Source organism: Prinia subflava, chromosome 2, assembly GCF_021018805.1.
Source record: "Prinia subflava isolate CZ2003 ecotype Zambia chromosome 2, Cam_Psub_1.2, whole genome shotgun sequence".
Classification (NCBI taxonomy): Eukaryota; Metazoa; Chordata; class Aves; order Passeriformes; family Cisticolidae; genus Prinia; species Prinia subflava.
Window position 1 is genome coordinate 86,591,424 of NC_086248.1, and position 18,691 is coordinate 86,610,114.

Genomic DNA, 18,691 nt, shown 5'->3' on the forward strand with positions numbered 1-18,691 from the left:
TTTGTAAGAAAACCCCAAAGAAGTGGGAACCAGCCACACAAGTGCCAGCATTTGACTACACTAATTTAAACTGAGCAGCCAGCAAAGCACATAGTTCTACTGCGGCAGGAAAGTCAAAAACAGAGGGACAGTACCAAATATCTGACAGAGCAGAGAAGAGAAGAACACTGGATTTCACTTACAGATGGGGGGGATGTGAAATGGGCGAGTTATGATGAGTGACTGAGAGAAATGGAACTTTAATGTTCTGCCTCTAGAGCAAATACTTTGCTAATCTAAACAGAAGGACAGCTTTTAACTCTAGAAACCCCACCAAAACTGAACTATCTCCATATTTCATGAGGTAGAGTGTTAGTTTAACAGTGGTTAAAGGCAGAACTGTGACACAGATGAAATTGTAGTGGGAGGGGGAAGTCTGAAGATGATCAGATAAAACAGATCAGTTTTGATAAAAACTAGCTAAGTCTACAGCACTTTCAATTTTAATAAGCAACATTAACTACCTTGTGATTCTGAGGGCTTAGGAGATGAAAATTCATAATGCTCTTCAAATAGATCTATTAGATCTTGAACAGCATCTTCAATGCGCATGCTCTTCGCGTTCAATACCTCAGCACATTCTTTAGTATAATCCTGTTAAATAAAAATATCAATGCATAGTCTTACTATCACTGATTATATCTTATTACTGTTTTTCTTCATGGAGATTCAAAGCATTTCCCTAAATACTGTATTAATCAGACCAAAACTATTTCAATTAAACCACATATTTATTAAAATATACTTGTATATTCATAAAAACTTCTATTATTTTATCACTGTATTTTAATGCCTAAAAGAACCCCTTTTTGAAATGTGATGGTACTTTTAGGTGCTCAAAAAAAAAATCCTAAATATTGAAGGAAGGTCACAGTCTGAAATTACCCAAATACTGTTTCAACTGTCCTTAATGTTTTTATTTACTTGCACTGATTTGATAATTAATACATTTTTAGCCTATTTTGGAATAAGAAAACTTTCAGATTTTCAAATATACTTGTTGGAAAGCATTTTTTGCCTTCTCCTTTAAAACAATCATTTGGGATAAATAGGGGGTAAGAAAGGCTATATCTGTCTGAGGACCTTCATACCAAAAAAATCTCATCTAAGTACAAAGAACCTAAATAAGATTATTTATGAAATACTACAGCTTAAGTACCTAAATACCAAAGAACCAATGTATCTTCATATAAAATGTTTTAACCAAAATAATTTAATTACAAATAAAGTTCTGTATTTTCACATAGAGAATTTTGTAGTTTTATTTTCATTTACTAAGGCATTTTTTTCTAACACCCTAGAATTCAAGTTGAAAGATTTTAAGTGGCACATACCTCATTGTCAGCCAACAGATCCTCTATTTCTATAGAACTATCTACTGGCAAGTTAAGCAAAGAAGTACGAGATATTTCATTTAATATTAAACCAATCCGCACGTCACTTATCACAGTAACCTAAAAAGAGAAAATCATGTTAATACCACACACTTATCTTTAAAGCAAAATGTATTCTATTTTAGAGAGCTCTATCAGGTAAGAAATATTTTGCAGAAAAATAAATGCAACAATGCTACAAAGTAGAAAATCCTCTAAGAAAGTGAATAGTAACTAGAGTTACAATAACTTAAGGGTTATTTACAATGACTAGAATCCCAAAGAATCCTGGCTGGTTTAACTGCATTTTTAAGCAGACAGGCAGTAAGAAAAAGTCAGACCCTAGATCATTCCTGTCATGCAAGATACACTGCTTCTAGAATAAAGAAAACAGAGTAACAGAACAACTATATCAATAAAATTGGATTTTTGTTCATGACCTTACTGACCACAAGTCTAGCAGCAAGGCAAGGGGTGGATCTACTGTAAACTGCTTGATGGGTTAATCTTCAATCCATCTCCTTCTTCCAGTCCAGAGTTTTTTTGCTGGGTTTTTGATTCTAAATTGCAGCATTATTAGTATACAAACAACTATGCTGAATTGGTTTTGCCATGGCAGAATCCAAGTAAAACTGACTTCTGTCCATCCTTTAACCTTTTATCTGAAGTAGTCTGGATCTGTGATGTTCCATCTTGTTTTTCACAATATATCTCATGCTTCCATTTCACATCACTTTTTTCCTATTTGACAATAATATTCCATTCACAGCAACCAAGAGTCCAACCAAGGTTAACTTTTTTTAATTGATATGGGAGGGAGAAGTATAAAAAATGCACAAAACCAATTTAAGGAAAATAGTATTTTTACATAAAAACATGGTTATTTTAGTTATACTAAGGCTTACAGAATTGTTCATTTCTGACACAGACAAGCTTTTTCCAGCTTTGGGTTTCAGTGGCAAATAGAGCATTGATCATAATTACGATTTTCTGCCATACATAAAAAGAACTAGATACACTGACCAGTGACTAACAATCTCCTACCATAGGAGACACAATTTACAATATTAACAGAAGATATAATAGTCACACCATTTAACCATTGAGCCAGAAGCGCAATCTGACTGTCAAGGTAAATTCTCGCAAGAAAAACAAGCCAATATTGGTCCTCAAGCATGTTAAATCATAGAATACCAAGTTGAAAGAGGACTTCAAGGATCATCAGGTCCAACCCTTCTTGGCAAAAGCACAGCCTAGACAAGTTGGCCCAGCACCCTGTCCAGCTGAATCTCAAAATTGTCCAGCTCTGGGAATTCCACTTCATCCAGTGAGAGATTATTTCAGTGGCTGACTGTTCTCACTGCAAAAGTATTTTCTCTTGGGTCAAATTGGAATCTTTCCATGAGTTATTTATATCCATTATCCCCATCTTTTTTACGTAATCATTGTAAAAAGAGGGTCTCCATCTTCTTTGCAGACAATCTTCAAATATTACACCATGACGATAAGGTCTCCTCTAAGCCTTCTTTACTCAATGCTGAACAAAACCATTTCTCTCAACCTTTCTTCATTTGTCAGGCTTCCTAGTCCTTTGATCATTGTTTTGGCCCTGCCCTGAACCTTCTCCAAATCTCTTCTGTATAGCACGGACCAAAACTGAATACAGTTTCAGGTTTGGCCTCACCAGCACCGAGTAGAGGAGGATGGTGACTTGTTATCTCTGCTAATGCGACCCAGCATCCTACTGACTTTCTTTGCTGGAGGAGCACACTGTTCACTCACACTGAACTTGTTATCCACAAGGATGCCCAGGTCCTTTTTCACAGAGCTGTTCCCCGGTCAGGTAGATCTCAGCCTGTGCTGCACTCCTGGATTCTGTTTGCCCAGGTGCAAGACCTTAATTTGTCCTTTTTGAATTTGGTAAGGTTCTTGTTAGTCCATTCTTCATGCCTATTCAGGTCTTCCTGTAGGATAGCTCTCCACTTTCCCATTTAGCTTGGTGTCATTGGCAAACTTTGTCAGAGTACACTTGATTCCATCATCCAGATTACTTATGTAGATATTGAATATGGAATCAAATTAATTCAGAAATTATGTGACAAATACCAAGAGAGTGAAAGAGCACAGAGCAGCATGCAGAGAAGTGTGAAGAAAAAACATATTCTCCTTCATTATTTTATGGGCTGCACAAAGAGGACACAGTTTCACAACACGCCTGCTATGAATAGAGTTAATAGAGTTCCAAAGTTCTCCACTCAACAGTTTTTACATGGAAGCATCTTTTATGCAGCTGGACTCATGGACAAGCACTCAAAGACAGGCATTAACTCTGCAAATCAGAGTGAAAGCCCCAGAATCTGAAGATAAAAAGTGGAAATAGATTTTATTTTAAGGACAGAAGCAAAAATCAAACATATGATGGCAACAATAGGAGAGAATCATTGAGTATATCCCTACTCAAAAAAAAGGAACCTATTTTAAAAAATAACTAAATTTATATGTATGGTACAAAAAATACTTACCAATTATGTTTAAATATGAAAAATAGCATCCTAGAAATAATTTCTATAAGCTTTTAGTTTTATTTAAATAGTGAACAAGTGTTTACCCTTCTCAAAAGCTGACCAAATATGTGCAGAACTTGATCAGCTTCTTGAAAGAAAGTTTCCAGCGTGACAGATGCCCAAGTCAACATGGTAAGTCCTTGCCTCAACACACCTTCCATCTAAGCATAAAGATATAATGTAATAGATTAAAATAAACCAAAACCACAACAGAAAACCATTAAAACAAGTGCTATTATTATTAGAATCACTAACATGGCTTATAAAACAGAGTGGTGTGCAAGGGAGGCTACAAGGTTCCAACAAAAAAGGTCAAAGAAATGGAATGGGATGGGACGGATGGGGACGGGACGGGACGGGACGGGACGGGACGGGACGGGACGGGACGGGAAGGGAAGGGAAGGGAAGGGAAGGGAAGGGAAGGGAAGGGAAGGGAAGGGAAGGGAAGGGAAGGGAAGGGAAGGGAAGGGAAGGGAAGGGAAGGGAAGGGAAGGGAAGGGAAGGGAAGGGAAGGGAAGGGAAGGGAAGGGAAGGGAAGGGAAGGGAAGGGAAGGGAAGGGAAGGGAAGGGAAGGGAAGGGAAGGGAAGGGAAGGGAAGGGAAGGGAAGGGAAGGGAAGGGAAGGGAAGGGAAGGGAAGGGAAGGGAAGGGAAGGGAAGGGAAGGGAAGGGAAGGGAAGGGAAGGGAAGGGAAGGGAAGGGAAGGGAAGGGAAGGGAAGGGAAGGGAAGGGAAGGGAAGGGAAGGGAAGGGAAGGGAAGGGAAGGGAAGGGAAGGGAAGGGAAGGGAAGGGAAGGGAAGGGAAGGGAAGGGAAGGGAAGGGAAGGGAAGGGAAGGGAAGGGAAGGGAAGGGAAGGGAAGGGAAGGGAAGGGAAGGGAAGGGAAGGGCATACTACAGCCTCAGGTTTTTTGTTTCTCACATTTCTGTCCAACTCTGTAGTTATACAAAATTACACAAACTTTCCAACCTGTTAGTGTGACTACTTACAACCAAAACAGGGAGAGTTACTTAGAACAGTCACATACAGACACTTGTATATGTCTGGCAAAACAAAATTACTTGTGGGATAGATATTCTGCATTTCCAATAAAACTGCACCTTTGGTGTAGCATAAAACATTGTAGTGTAGCATTCTACACCACTGAAGAGATTTCAAGATTTCACTCAATTTACAAGATTAATAATTCTCTCAGAGCATACTTCCATGTTAAAGCCAGGGATTTGTGGAGATAAATAGACCTCAAAGACCATATTTTTTTGTTCTACTGGTCTTCTATCTCATGGGCACTAAGATTATTTGATTGTAAAACACATTATTTGAGAAGTGTATGAAAGATGTAAAGAAAATTTTTAGTCTTAAAGGTCTCAGTAAAACGCATTAAGCTCACAACATGCAGAGTCATCTAAATATTTCAGAATTATAAATTATTATTAAGTTATTTTAACTTCTTACAAAGTATACTGAAGTGCATGTAGCAATACTAACCCTTTCCATTTTTGGTGTCAGCAGATTTACAAAGATGTTTGGTGTTCTTTTACACAAATCTTCATAAGCCTGGACAAGACCCTGTTGATTATTATAAAGGTTAGTATCAAGAAAAATATTTCAGGCATTTCTTTACTCAAGGGAACAATTTTTCATACAATCAAGTCATCTGAAAAAGATACTGAAAGCGGCACAATGCTGTATGTGAAAGCAATTGTAGAATTTTACATAGACATTACATACCTATGAACATCATTTCTGGGACGTAATGAATTTGTATCATGGTACAGAAGGAAGAATGAAAGCCATCTTTGTGCAACACTTTCTTAAGGCACAAAGCCAGAAGAAGAAAGATCTTTCTCTAGAACTAAAGACAACTTGTGCTTTGGTGACCGTAACTTGCAATACCCCATTAAAATTGAGTATCAAATGCTTTAAATGCTTAAATCAGGTGTGAACTCCATTTTAAAATATCCTCTTGTCTTATGCTATACGCACACACACACAGAGAAAAGTCTTGTATGATGCAATTCATCCCCAAGATACAGGTTCTTGAATGTATCCACACCATAGTGAAGACTACAATAGATATAACGAATGTAACTTCTCTTGCAGGCAACCTGTAAAATTCTTGATGTTTCTGTGGCTCACCATATATTCCAAACCAGACTAACTCCAATATTTCTTCTCAAAAACTCTAAAAACCTGCATTTTACTGATTTCCAGACTATGGAAACTTTTTGTACAGCTTAAATTATTTCATGACCAAAGCATACTCAGAATGCCATTGGGTATACGAAGTATATATTCCTATATTTTAGTATCTACCAGCCCACACAGGACATAGCAGGGGGGGTTCAAATGAGATTTTCTATGTCCACCTGTGTATTCTGCAAATTTATCTTAAACTGCCTCTTATCCAGCTTTAATCTTTAGCTATAGAAAAAAAAAATCTATGTTCAAACACATTTCCTTTTTAAATTTTTTAAACAGCAATAATTTTCAAGTTTACCTCTAACTGCAACTTGTTTGACATCAATTTATCTTCTATTATTGCTATCTTTATTGCTTGCTCTGGTACTTCCAGACCCAACTTCATCATACATTTCGTCTCTCGCACAATCTCTAGAATTTGGGGATCAAAATTAACCAAGAACTTCTCAGTTGTAGGATGACGCACAAGTATCGTGGATTGTAAGGCTGTAAAGACATTCTAATATCAGTTTCTATGACAAACAATTGCTTAAATTCTATAAATTATTATGAAATACTGATTTCTAATATTAAAATATACTGATTAATTATGTAGGGTTACTTGTGAAATAGCTTTATGTTGTTTTCAATTAAAGAAAATACGTGACTGACTTCCATCATATTAACTCTCTGCCTTTCTCTTCATAAACTAACCAAGTCTCAGATCCAGTCTTATTTCTGTCATAATTTTTCTCTACCCAAGTTAAAAAATAATGAAATTAATTCTCTGAGGACCAGGAAACACAACACTTGAATATCAAACATTTCTGGACATTAAGTAATACTTGCCCTTTCGGGAATGGGGCAATACAAGCTTATTAATTATTATACCAGGAAAACAAAAACAAAAACAAAAAACCAGAAAGAATTATTAAATAGTACACACAGAGAATTTAAATACCAAAGTCATTTGTGTCTTGAATTTATGTCAGTAATATTTACAGTCATCTGTCAAACAGTGCACCAAATCTGCAATCCTCTGCATCAAAACCAAGTGTCAAGGTCAATAAGGCACTGACGTAGAGATTGTATTACTGAGCCCGTAATTTTAATGGTTACTGAGGCTTAAGACAAGTATCTGATTTGATTTATGCTAACTTAATATTCAACAACAATTTAAATAAGCAACTACATACTTAATTACTTACGATATTGTAATTGTGAAATTTCCTTCATCCATGCATCATGATAGACTACCTCGAACTCCACCAATACATATGCAAGTTTGTTGTATGATTGAACAACTGCTTTACCTTCTGGACTTGCCAAGATATCTGAATGTTTCTATTAAAACACAGTACATTCTAATTAAAACTATATCCAAAACCGCCCATATCACTTAGGTTTTTCCCAATTCAACCATTGTCTATACATAGTGTAGGTTAATACTATGAGTTATATTGACGGAGTTCTTAAAAACTGTATCAAATATTTATGATTCAAATTTACAGGGCAATAAAGTTAGTAAGAACTTGTAAGGAATAAATACTAAATATTTAACATCAGTAAGAGCAATTACTTCAATATACTGTCATAAATACCTGCAATTAACAGTGAAATGGATACTCAGTTCTACTCAAACTGAATGACTGAAAATTTATTGTAAAATTTCCTTTTTTAACCAGTAATGATATTTATGCCTGTTTTCCTTGGAACAGATTTAGATGATCCCTATTCACATCTGAGGGAAACAGGAAAGTGAAAACCTCTCTCACACAGAAGTTAATTTGACATGAGACACTAGATGCTTTATAGGAGAATCACTCACACATTTCAAGAATTCTTTGAGGTTGTTCTCAACTGAAATAGTCTAGTCTGTTCTATTCTAACACTACATCTTGGATCTACAACAAGGGTTACTGCAGAGCAATACAGACATACCAAAAAATGTTGCTTAGCATATAACAAGTGACATAATCATGACCAGAAGCTTTATGATCATTCTACTGAAGTAAGACAGTTCACACAAAACACCTAATTTTTTGGCACATCAACTTACATGGAAATAGCTGATTGGTTCATTTATCCTTCTGAATAGCTGTCTCACCCACAATATCTTTCCTGCAATAGGTGGCATGTTTCTAGCAAGAGGAGGGTCATCTTTCTGAGTTTGGTAAATCTACAATAAGAATAATATCATTAAACACATGTATTAAAAAATCTATTGAAATGCTAAACTGTTTTCTCTGGTACCACAATTTCTTCCTCCTCCCAAACAGATTAAATTCGAGTGGAGTCACACAACAGTTCATAAAGAGAAAAATGTATTTCTTCCCTGACTTGTTACTCTTCAAAGATGCACACATATCACTGCTGGTCCCTCTCTTGTCTCCATTATCTCACGCTGTTTCTCAGCTGTGCTTATGACAGAGTCCTGAGTACACCAAAATGCATTGTGAGCCCCGGGGCTGAGCAGCCAGCATTCAGGATCAAGTCTCACACCTGCCTTTGAAGCCATCTGCTGTGAAACCAAGCTCTTTAAGGAAGTGATGCCAGGAGAACCCTTGTGGGGTTTTTCCTCCTTTGCTTGGGGACTGGCCTCAGGAGACACCCGAGCTAGATCGTTTACTGAGACTGTTTTCCTCATAGAGGCATCAACACTGTTCTTCAGACACATATATCTGACAATTAGATAACATTCCAGGATTTAGACTTAATTGTTCTTGTGGGTCCCTTCCAAATCAGGATAATTTAGCATTCTATGATATGCACTTTTCTACTAACTTCTAATCAAAATGCATGTAGATACTCCTGGATAAACAGCCCATGCTTTTATCTGTGCCCAAAATGAGAAAAAATATTCCCTGCTCAGTGAATGGCTGCATTACAGTGGGGAAAAAAAAGAAAAAAAAATGCCTAAAATTATACTGTACATTTGCATTGATGTAGTATTCAACCACTTTGGAACCACACTGCAGTAGGAGCTACTTTTTATTAGAAATATCTTGCTTGGCAAACATAAAAGGCAATGTTAGTAGCATCTAACAAATAGTTAGAACTAGTCAGTAGAATCAAGACATGTTCTTTGACAGAAGAAAGGAAGTTTTTTTATCCACCCAGCTTTAGGCATGCCAACTCAGGCTGTGACAACACAGACTCTGTGATGACACAACTCTTCACTAACTAGCACATCTTCTTAGCCCTGCCCTGTCTCCTGCACAGACCCAACCAAAGAAATCCAAGCAGCTTCATGGTGACCTTGAGAGGAACTCACCTGGGTGAAACCCTCTCAGTAAATGCTCCTATTCTTCTTTTGCCTGGGAAAATACAGCTAAGAGTGGGCTACATGATTTTTTTAAGCAAGCAGTGCTGCTGAAAATCTGTTCACCTAGTTAAGCCAGTCATTAGGGGTTCAGGGATTGTTATGTACAGTGTGTAGGTAGGGAAAGCACACTGTAAAGGGTTGTTCAGGGCAGCTTTGTTTTAAACAGGCTACTGTTTTAAGTCACTGTTTGGAGGAAAAATTCACGTATAAGTGCAGAGTTTATAGATATTGGCTCCTTGTGTAAACTTCTATCATGGATCTTACAAAATGTAAACATCTCAAAAAACTTTTTTGACAGTCTGATTTTCCACATTCCCTTTATATTCATTGAAGAAAAATGGTAATTTGGAGGGAACTATTTAAATCTTCAGGAGACTATATAAAATTGATCAGATTAACTCACTCTAGAGTAATCCTTTCTTTCTTGAGTAAAAAGGGAGTTTGGAATCTAGTTCTGATGCAGATGTTTATTTTACAGACAAAGTAAAAGTTTACAGTCAAGTGGTATAGGCAGTTCCCAGAACTTAATTCTCATTTATACTTCAGTCAGGGTGCACTACAAAAATCATGAAAAATTACTTTATAATGAACATAAATGCAATTCACCTATATATTATATGAATTTATGCTGCCACAACATTTGATAACAGCTACTTATAAATGCAAATTTACTGTGGAAGCCTCACTTAATAAAAAATCCAAAAGGTACATGCAAGCAATGTACAAAGCCAATAAAGAATATGCTTCTTATATTTAATTGATGAGGGAATAACAGAAAATATTTTGGTTTATAAAGTAAAATTGTGATGACAAATTTGCCTTCAAGAGCAACTGTGCATATTGTGTTGTCCACCCACTAAGGCCTTTTCTGTAACAGAAAAACAGAAGTAAGATAAATTGAGAATTGGGAGTAAATTAGTGAAATAGGCAGAATAAATAAAAATTATTCCTAATAAAATGTTTGCTCCTATTTTAACATGATGTTTACAACTTACTGAAAGGAAATTAAATACCTTTTTAGTAGCTTCGAGTTCTGCTACATAATGTTGAAGAATAAGACCAACTGTGCGTGCTATTTCTTCTTGAAGGCATGGCATATTCAGATTTTGAAACCTGTATTAAAAATTAGTGCCCAAAATGACATTTCTAAAATAATAACTGTTTTAATTTACTTTGGGGGATATGAAAATTAGACAAAGTGAAATAGGCAAAAAATCTAGGAAATTCTTTTGAATCTGGAAAACTTTTTTGCTTTGAGGAAGTTTAAGCAAGTTGAAAATTTCTGCTCTGGTGGGTATTTTGGTCATTGTTGGTTAGTATGTTTTAGGCTTTTCCTTTAAACTTCTGTGTATAAAAATATTCTAATGAAATTAAGAAACAGAATATATTGATTCCCTTAAGGAAGAGAAAAAATATATTTTATCACGGTTATGTGGTTCAGAGTATCAGTAATGAAAAATTTTCATTTAGGTCCTTTGTTCTAAAATTTGCTGGGCTGTTTAAATTGCGTTAACCAGAAATTTCAAGGTACTTTAAAATATTTTAAAACATAGTTGCCAATACCTTTGAAGTAACTGAAGTGAAGTCTGTGAAGACAAAATTTTCCGAAAACAGGTACGCATAAAATTCTGTAGCTGTGTCTAAAGAATACACAATTCAGTGTGGTTTTTCAGGTCAGAGAGTAGTATTTTGATGATATTTTCTTAACATAGCAGCATTTGAAATTGTTACTACTTAAAGCACAAAATAGCAGCCATCAGGCCATGCTTAATACAATTAATAAATATCTAGTTTCAGTCAACTAATTTCTAAAATGTCATACAATTCTATGAAATAAACAAATTAGTTGCAGCTTTGTTCTGCCCAAAATCTGACCACATTCCTTCAGGCTAATAAACAGCTTCTACATATATCATTCTCTTAAGTCTCATAACTTTTGTCATTTTGGCTGCAGAGTGAAAATCATTTGTGAACAGTGCTTGATATATTTTACACATTCCTTTGAAAGAGGAAGAAGGAATGGAAAAAGCCTCCCTCCAGACAAACACAAACTCCATGCTCTTTAGAAGAACAATGTGGCCTATTCACAATCCAAAGTCTCACTGACAATCTCTTCGATAGATTCTTTTCCAAGTAAGTTATAGCAAGGCATAATATTACTTACCTCTAAACGTTCAACTTCTGACATAAATTTCACAAAATCCACATCAAATTCTTTTACTGTTGGATCAAGGGTATCATATGGTTTCTTTTGAAAAATGTGGTAGATATTTTTGAATTTTACTGCCATAAGATCTATACCTTCGACTGCACACTGAGTCAGTGTGTTAAAATTCTGTTCTATGGCTATCATCTCCATTATCTGAAATAAAGGTATTATATTCATGCTCATTATTAATTCTTCATTATTTCCTCTATAAACTAAAACCTGAGCAAAATAAAATAAGCTACAGCTACTCCTCTAGCTACTTCATTCACAAATGTGTTGTTTCTGAGTCAAGTATCTTCAGTACTTGAAGCATGGTTAATTCAGTTTTCAACATCAGTTCTCACCACAACCCAACACAAAGTAAAACAATCTCTGTTTTTGTTAATGATAAAGAGTTTTTTTATATTTTACTGCTAGGTCCAATAGAATGATATGGAAAAGGAGTTAAAGCATGGCATATACATACTGACGACAAAAAGATACCTCACAGAAAAAAAATAAAAACCCAACTCTACAGATTAGTATATATATTGAGTGATGAACAAGTACATCAAAGACTCACAGAATTCTTACCTTGTGATGATTATCATCCTATCCCTTGCCTGACCTTATTTTGTGCCAAGAAGCACCTATTACCTTTTCCACTCCAGAATGTTAGTTTAAAATCCCTTAACTGCATTACCAAGTTAAATGTTAAGACCACAACAAGCAGCAGAATCACCTGAAAAATTGTCTGAATTTTGGCAAGAATGTTTGGCAGTAAACATGAGTTTTTAATGTCATTCAAAAAAAGCAAAACTGTGTTGTTTTTCACATAATTTTAAACCTCTTAAAATAATGATTTAACTCTAGATCAATCAGGTTATTTCTGTCCACACTAAAAGAGATAAATTGATAAGGTGAGAAGGCAATTGTGAGGTAACAGCATCAGCACTGGGACAACTTATTCTGTGAAAGTGCCTAAATTCTCTCAATAGAGAGTTATAGACTCCTTTAAAGGATGATTAAGGGAATTTATGTTGTCAAGCATCCACTTTGCAAACTCTTCTTTGGAGAGATGCTTCTTCTTTACCAATAATGATAGCACCCAATATACTCACTTTTTCTAATCTCCTACAAAAAGCTTCAGATTTTCCAAAAATGTACATTTCTGATACTTCCAATGCCCTTTCTCCTAGATGGCCTGAAGTGTCTTGTTTAGATTCGCGGAAGCATTTCTGATATTCTTTCAACAGAGTTATGCATTCCTAAAAAGTGAAGGAATCGATACCATGTTCATTATGCTTGTGACTAGAGTCATTGACATTCCCAAGCCATTGGCTATCACTTAATCTGGTTTCAGTCAACAGGCAACAACTTAAATACAGTGATTTTCCTTCAGTAGCTGAAGAAAGTGTTTGCAACACATGAACAAACACACAGCAGTACAGTGCAGTGAACCAGAGAGTGGTGATGAATGGCATCCAGTTGGCAGCCAGTCACTACTGGTGTCCCCAGGGATCAGCGTTGGCCCCAGTCCTATTTAATAGCTTCACTGATGATCTGCATGAGGGGATCAAGTCCACCATCAGCCAATTTGCAGATGTTGATGTCAGTGTCTATCTGCTGGAGGGTAGGAGGGCTCTGCAGAGGGACCTGGACAGGCTGGATAAATGGGCTGAATCCAACATTTTGATGTTTAACAAGACCAAGTGCCATGTCCTGCACTTTGACCACAACAACCCCCTGCAGCACTACAGGCTGAGGACAGTGTGGCTGGACACTGTCCAGGCAGAAAGGGACCTGGAGGTACTGATTGACAGCAGACTGAACATGAGCCAGCAGTGTGCTCACATGGCCAGCAAGGCCAACAGCATCCTGGCCTCTATCAGCAATACTGTGGCCAGCAGGATGAGGGAAGTGATTCTTCCCCTGTATTCCATGCCTTTGGGAGAGATAGGAGCTCAGCAGCTGAGGTCTGGAAAGGGAGAAGGGGGAAATGAAGTTAACATTGGCAACCAGTACTCCCACAGCTGCACGTACTTTGCCACAGCATATTTCATTCGTTTAATTTGTTCTTAATGTCATCATCAGATGAAGAAAGAGGAATACGATCTTAACACTGACCTTCCATAGTATGCCAAGGAAATCTTGTATGGAAAGGAACTATTGTAACAAAGTCAGGGTCTATTCAAATGCCAGATTTTCCATGGTAGAGGAAATGGTACCAAATCAGAGCTATACTCTCCTCCATAGCCCCTCTTCCTCAAGGCAGAAAAATGTGGAATATTAATTTCTTGGTTGCACATAAAGCAAAGATGCCAATTCCAAGGTCAGTGACAGACCACACTGTCTGTGATGATAAAGATGAAGCCATTGTAATTTCAATAATGCCCATGGGCTAAGAATTGGGAAAACATTCAAAGCATCATGAAATAAAAAAAGCCAAGAGGTGTGAAGCACTTGATACATATTGATATGGACTTCCTTATGATATCAACAGGTAATCAATTGGTTTGACATGTAAATAATAAAACACCAAAATACAAACATTGATTTTTCCAATGACTATTGGTGTCTCCTGATCCCAGAGTCGATTCAAGCCAGCATCTGTAATGTATGCTTTACATGTTGTGACCATTTGGTTTGTAACCTAGGGCAGACAAATGAAAAAAGTTTAACTGTAAATTTAAGCTTAACAGTAAATTTGCCTGTTTCACAAAACCTAATAAAATTCTCATATACATTTGTTAATACAATCAGATTTGGAATAAATTTCACTTTTGGAAATAATAGTGGCTAAAAACCATATGCATTATATATAACAAACACCCTACAAAAACTCTGAGAACACTCCCAGAGGTATATATAAATCCCAGGACATATTTGTAAGTCTATAATTTCAGTACTACACAACTACAGAATAACATCAATCAAAATTCAAGAATGAAAAGGATTTATGGAATTACACCTATTCTCCACTTACAGTGTTGTCTCTACACTTTGCAGCACTTATTTAAAGACTGCCCTTAAAGAATTTTGTATCCTAGCGGTATGTCCTTACCTTGATTTCATGTGGCTATAAAAAGGAAAAAACATTCTTCCACTTCTCAACCACAAAAATCCATGGGTAGTAATGACAGAAAGAGACGAATATGTACAGATATGAGAGACATACCACAGAGAACAGCTAGAAGTAGACAATTTTTTTGTCTATTAAATAATATGAACAGTTCAAAACAATTCTCCTGAGGATGCTATTAGGGTTTTTCCTTTTTTCTTTTGTATGTTCTCTATATTCTTCACACACGTATTTGTAACTCTGTCACCTATTGTACTAGTAGCTAGTTTTTCCAGAACTTTTCCATGGCCTGTCCCTAAGAACAGAGAAAAAACAAATTCCAGAGCTCCAAGCCCTGGGAGGTACAAGGCCCTATGCTATCCTGCTTCTTCCTGGGAAGCAATGCCAAGAACAACACCTCCAGGTACATTCTGATGGACGAAGTACAACTAGTGCTCAAGGGGGGAACTCCAGAGAAAGGACTTGACCTAGGGTGGAAATTGGATCACCACTTGTCCTCCTAATTGGTGCTTTTTATCAATTATGATAATTTCCTAAAACCTATAAATACTCAACCCTGTAGGGGTGGGCTTTTGCACACATCTTTCCATAACTGCCTCTGAAGACCTTCATTAAAGATCCTCTTTTATATTACCTCCCTACTAAGATTATCTTGAGTTTCATTTCTGGGTTGGGAAAAAGGTAACAGTGATATGAGAGTACTGTAAAGCAGGTTGTAAGTGTCCCTAACTGAAAATAGACTGGAAACTGCCATACCAAAGGCAGCCTCAAACTTTAAGAAAATTACTGAACAAGTTGGAAATAGGACTTCCAGTGTCACTTCTAGGGATCATTAAGTGGAAACAAACAGTAAATAGGGACCTTAAACCACTGGATTAAACCACAGATTTGTCCTTGCTATTCCAAGCATATCTTCATGTAACCAGTTTGCTATTAGCCTCTGTAGTAAAATACTCCCTTAGACCATTAAATAATAGACAGTAGCAAGAGTCAATATACAAATGTACAAAGACCCATTATATGACAGGTAATATAATATCCCTAAGATGATATATAGAAAACAGCCACAGCCATGAATAGATACAGACTCAAAAGAGCACACACTTTTTAATATCTTAGCTCAAATTAAAATGTAACAAAATTTTATGCTGAACCCTCAGATGTAAGGAAACAAAAAATGTGTGTCTGTGTAATGAGGGTCTAGTGTGAATTTCCTCTAAATGCTTACTGTAGGTGTGTGGTTTAGCTATGAAGGATTTCTTTTCTATGCAACCATTATACAAACTGTCTTTGCATGCAGTGAATACCTGGATTGTGCAAAAGACATTGGTATAAACACAAAGCCATTCTTAATTTTCTCTTTAAGGAGGGCAAGATTATGATCTGAAAATCAATGGACTTTTCAAGTATGACTTGCTTCAGAAAAGAGGAATCTTTTATGTTTCACACTTTTTGGGGGAACAGCTTAGTCAGATTACTGCCATCTGCCAGTAGGTCTTCAAGGCTGAGACCTTTGTGGATTCTGTGATTTAGGAAACAACTGATCAGATTAATTCAGATAGAAAATTAATCAAAAATATAAAAAAATTAACACTGATGAACCAAGAAGAAACAAAGTTCTTTTCAGAAGAGAAGTCTGTAACCCAGGTTTAATCCTCTCGTGATCAACAGAGTTCTCTTCTTTTCCCATGTAGAACCCCACTATTTACTATCATTTTTAAACAAATGTTCTACTAATTTAAACAAAATTAATTTTTCTTCTGAAAAGTCACACAATTTTTGAAATTATTATTTTGTTTAATATACTTACCTTTATAAGCAATGATGTAATTCTCTCAGAAGTATTGTAATATTTTGAAACACGGTGAATCATTTGTACAGACTTTATCAAGTTTGGTATTCCCTGTGTCATTAATACCTCAAAGCAGAATTTCAAGAAAACATTTAGTTCCTATTCTTAACAACTATGTTTCCATTCTATTGACAACTTCTAAATTATAAATTTCCTTAAGTCACATAAATCAGTCTCTAAAATGTCATGACATTTTACCAAAAGTTTTCTTATGAAAAAAGACTAATCATGCTCAATAAGATTTCAAACATTAACTAACAAAAACAATAAATGGCTACGTTTGATCACTGGCTAAGAAACCAGATTAAAGATGTTACCAGATAAAATCATACTAATATCCTATTTTGATGAACAAAATTGAACACTGATACGAAATGTAAAAGTTGCAATTTTTGTGAAATAGGAAGTATTTTTCTGACAGCACTGTCTGTGATGGATACATTTTCCCCTTCAGGTAAATCTGCTAATGCACTTTCATTGTGATAACAATCTTTACATGAAGTGCTTCATCCAGACACTTCAGAAAAGTAATTAAGTAACTGTCACAATGTTAGTTTCATTAGCAAATGCCTAATTCCTTCAAGCATCATATCAAACATCTCAATCTTTCACGTATTTTGTGAAATCAATGTTAAAATCATACTGGGGTATTACAAGTACTTAGTAGCTGAAACACTTCCAAAGTATTCTGGTAGGGAGGAAAAAAAAAAAAGGTAAAACATTATAATTCATTAACATTATCAGGGGTTTGTCAAAATTGCAATTCAGAACACCAAGAAAGTAATTTTAGCTGTCACCCTTCAATGGAGAAGCCAGCCTCCTGTAATTAACTTTGAGTTGCAAACTCATACTGTGAATAGATATAAAAGGCATTTGCATTTAGCAAAAGTGTGAAATAAATTCTACATAGTAGAAAAAAAATCATTTGTGTCCATATTGTTCATCACCAACAACACACTTGAAATGGAATCAGGAAATTCTGAGTCTGTAGGTTTTCTTTTCCAATCCTTAACAAAAAATAAAACCCTGAATACTGGACTGTGAAGAAATTTCTCTGATTCAAAGCCTCGAGTTAAATGTTCAGTCTTAATTTTCATTTATTAACCTTATTCAGCACAAATGTCACTGTGTGATACTGCATACTAAATGCCATATTTTATGCACACACCGAGTATCATCATAAATCCACATATATGCCATTCTTTATTCACTAACATGTAAAAGAGTTGTCCATAACCAGATACTAAATGCAACTCTACACAGAATGAAGGTCTTTTTAAAACAGGATATATTTAGCTTGGAAATCATTGTCTTTAAGCTGACTATCATAGAAATTCCTACCTAAATTAACTTGTTTTCAGGAACATGATTAAACAGAAATTCATATGTATCCAAATTGTTTCAGACTAAACAAAGAACTCTAATTAACTATCCTGTATTAGTAAAATCATGAACTCTTCAATGGGTTTGCACCCACTAATGTCTGTTATTGTTTACGATACAAAGAATGTTATCTTTGTAACACCTATGAAGTAGCCCATCATTACGGCCTGGTACCTGGCACCCTCTAGTGATACCTTGAAGAGCTGAAGATAAACAGCTCAGTGACACTGCTTATCATGCTTGCCTCTTAGACTGTTCCATTCAATATTAGCTTTATTTTATACAGTATCAAAGTCCTTTTGCTTGCCCTCAGTTACAACTTTGTAGTAGGATCCTAAGCTGCCAGAGATTCAAAAGAATGCAGCACTTCCTGACAGAGGGTTGGAAGCATAGAGGACCAAAATGTGAAGGGCTCAAAACCAAAGGAGAATGAGCACTACTTTTCGAGGGTATTTACTCCTTTCATCCTATTCTGCAACAAGCATCAGGACAATACTCTTGTTATAATAATTTATAGTTATTACATAAAATAACTAATATCTTGAGCTAGCACTGAATGTTGTACCTGGACAACCAATTGTCTAAATTCTGACTAGCAGGTACTTCTGCATATAGAAGCAGATAATACTGTATTCTATACTAAAAAAATATTTTTGCCTATTTAGGACCTCATAAGGTTTCATCATTTTCTATATAACTGAAATTTTG

The 18,691-nt window shown here is 35.9% G+C and overlaps 1 protein-coding gene across 1 annotated transcript in view; it reads right to left on the minus strand.

Moving 5' to 3' along the window:
* DNAH8 (dynein axonemal heavy chain 8) overlaps positions 1 to 18,691 on the minus strand; it is a 127,279-nt gene that overhangs the window by 100,201 nt on the left and 8,387 nt on the right. Inside the window, exons 9-21 of the mRNA XM_063390866.1 lie at positions 16,559 to 16,666; positions 14,218 to 14,319; positions 12,788 to 12,934; positions 11,643 to 11,840; positions 11,042 to 11,118; positions 10,492 to 10,591; positions 8,213 to 8,332; positions 7,362 to 7,497; positions 6,473 to 6,660; positions 5,461 to 5,541; positions 4,021 to 4,137; positions 1,374 to 1,493; positions 504 to 633 (exon numbers count right to left, since the gene is read on the minus strand). Of these exons, the coding sequence (XP_063246936.1) occupies positions 504 to 633; positions 1,374 to 1,493; positions 4,021 to 4,137; positions 5,461 to 5,541; positions 6,473 to 6,660; positions 7,362 to 7,497; positions 8,213 to 8,332; positions 10,492 to 10,591; positions 11,042 to 11,118; positions 11,643 to 11,840; positions 12,788 to 12,934; positions 14,218 to 14,319; positions 16,559 to 16,666 (1,624 nt within the window). The remainder of the gene's footprint in view (positions 1 to 503; positions 634 to 1,373; positions 1,494 to 4,020; positions 4,138 to 5,460; positions 5,542 to 6,472; positions 6,661 to 7,361; positions 7,498 to 8,212; positions 8,333 to 10,491; positions 10,592 to 11,041; positions 11,119 to 11,642; positions 11,841 to 12,787; positions 12,935 to 14,217; positions 14,320 to 16,558; positions 16,667 to 18,691) is intronic.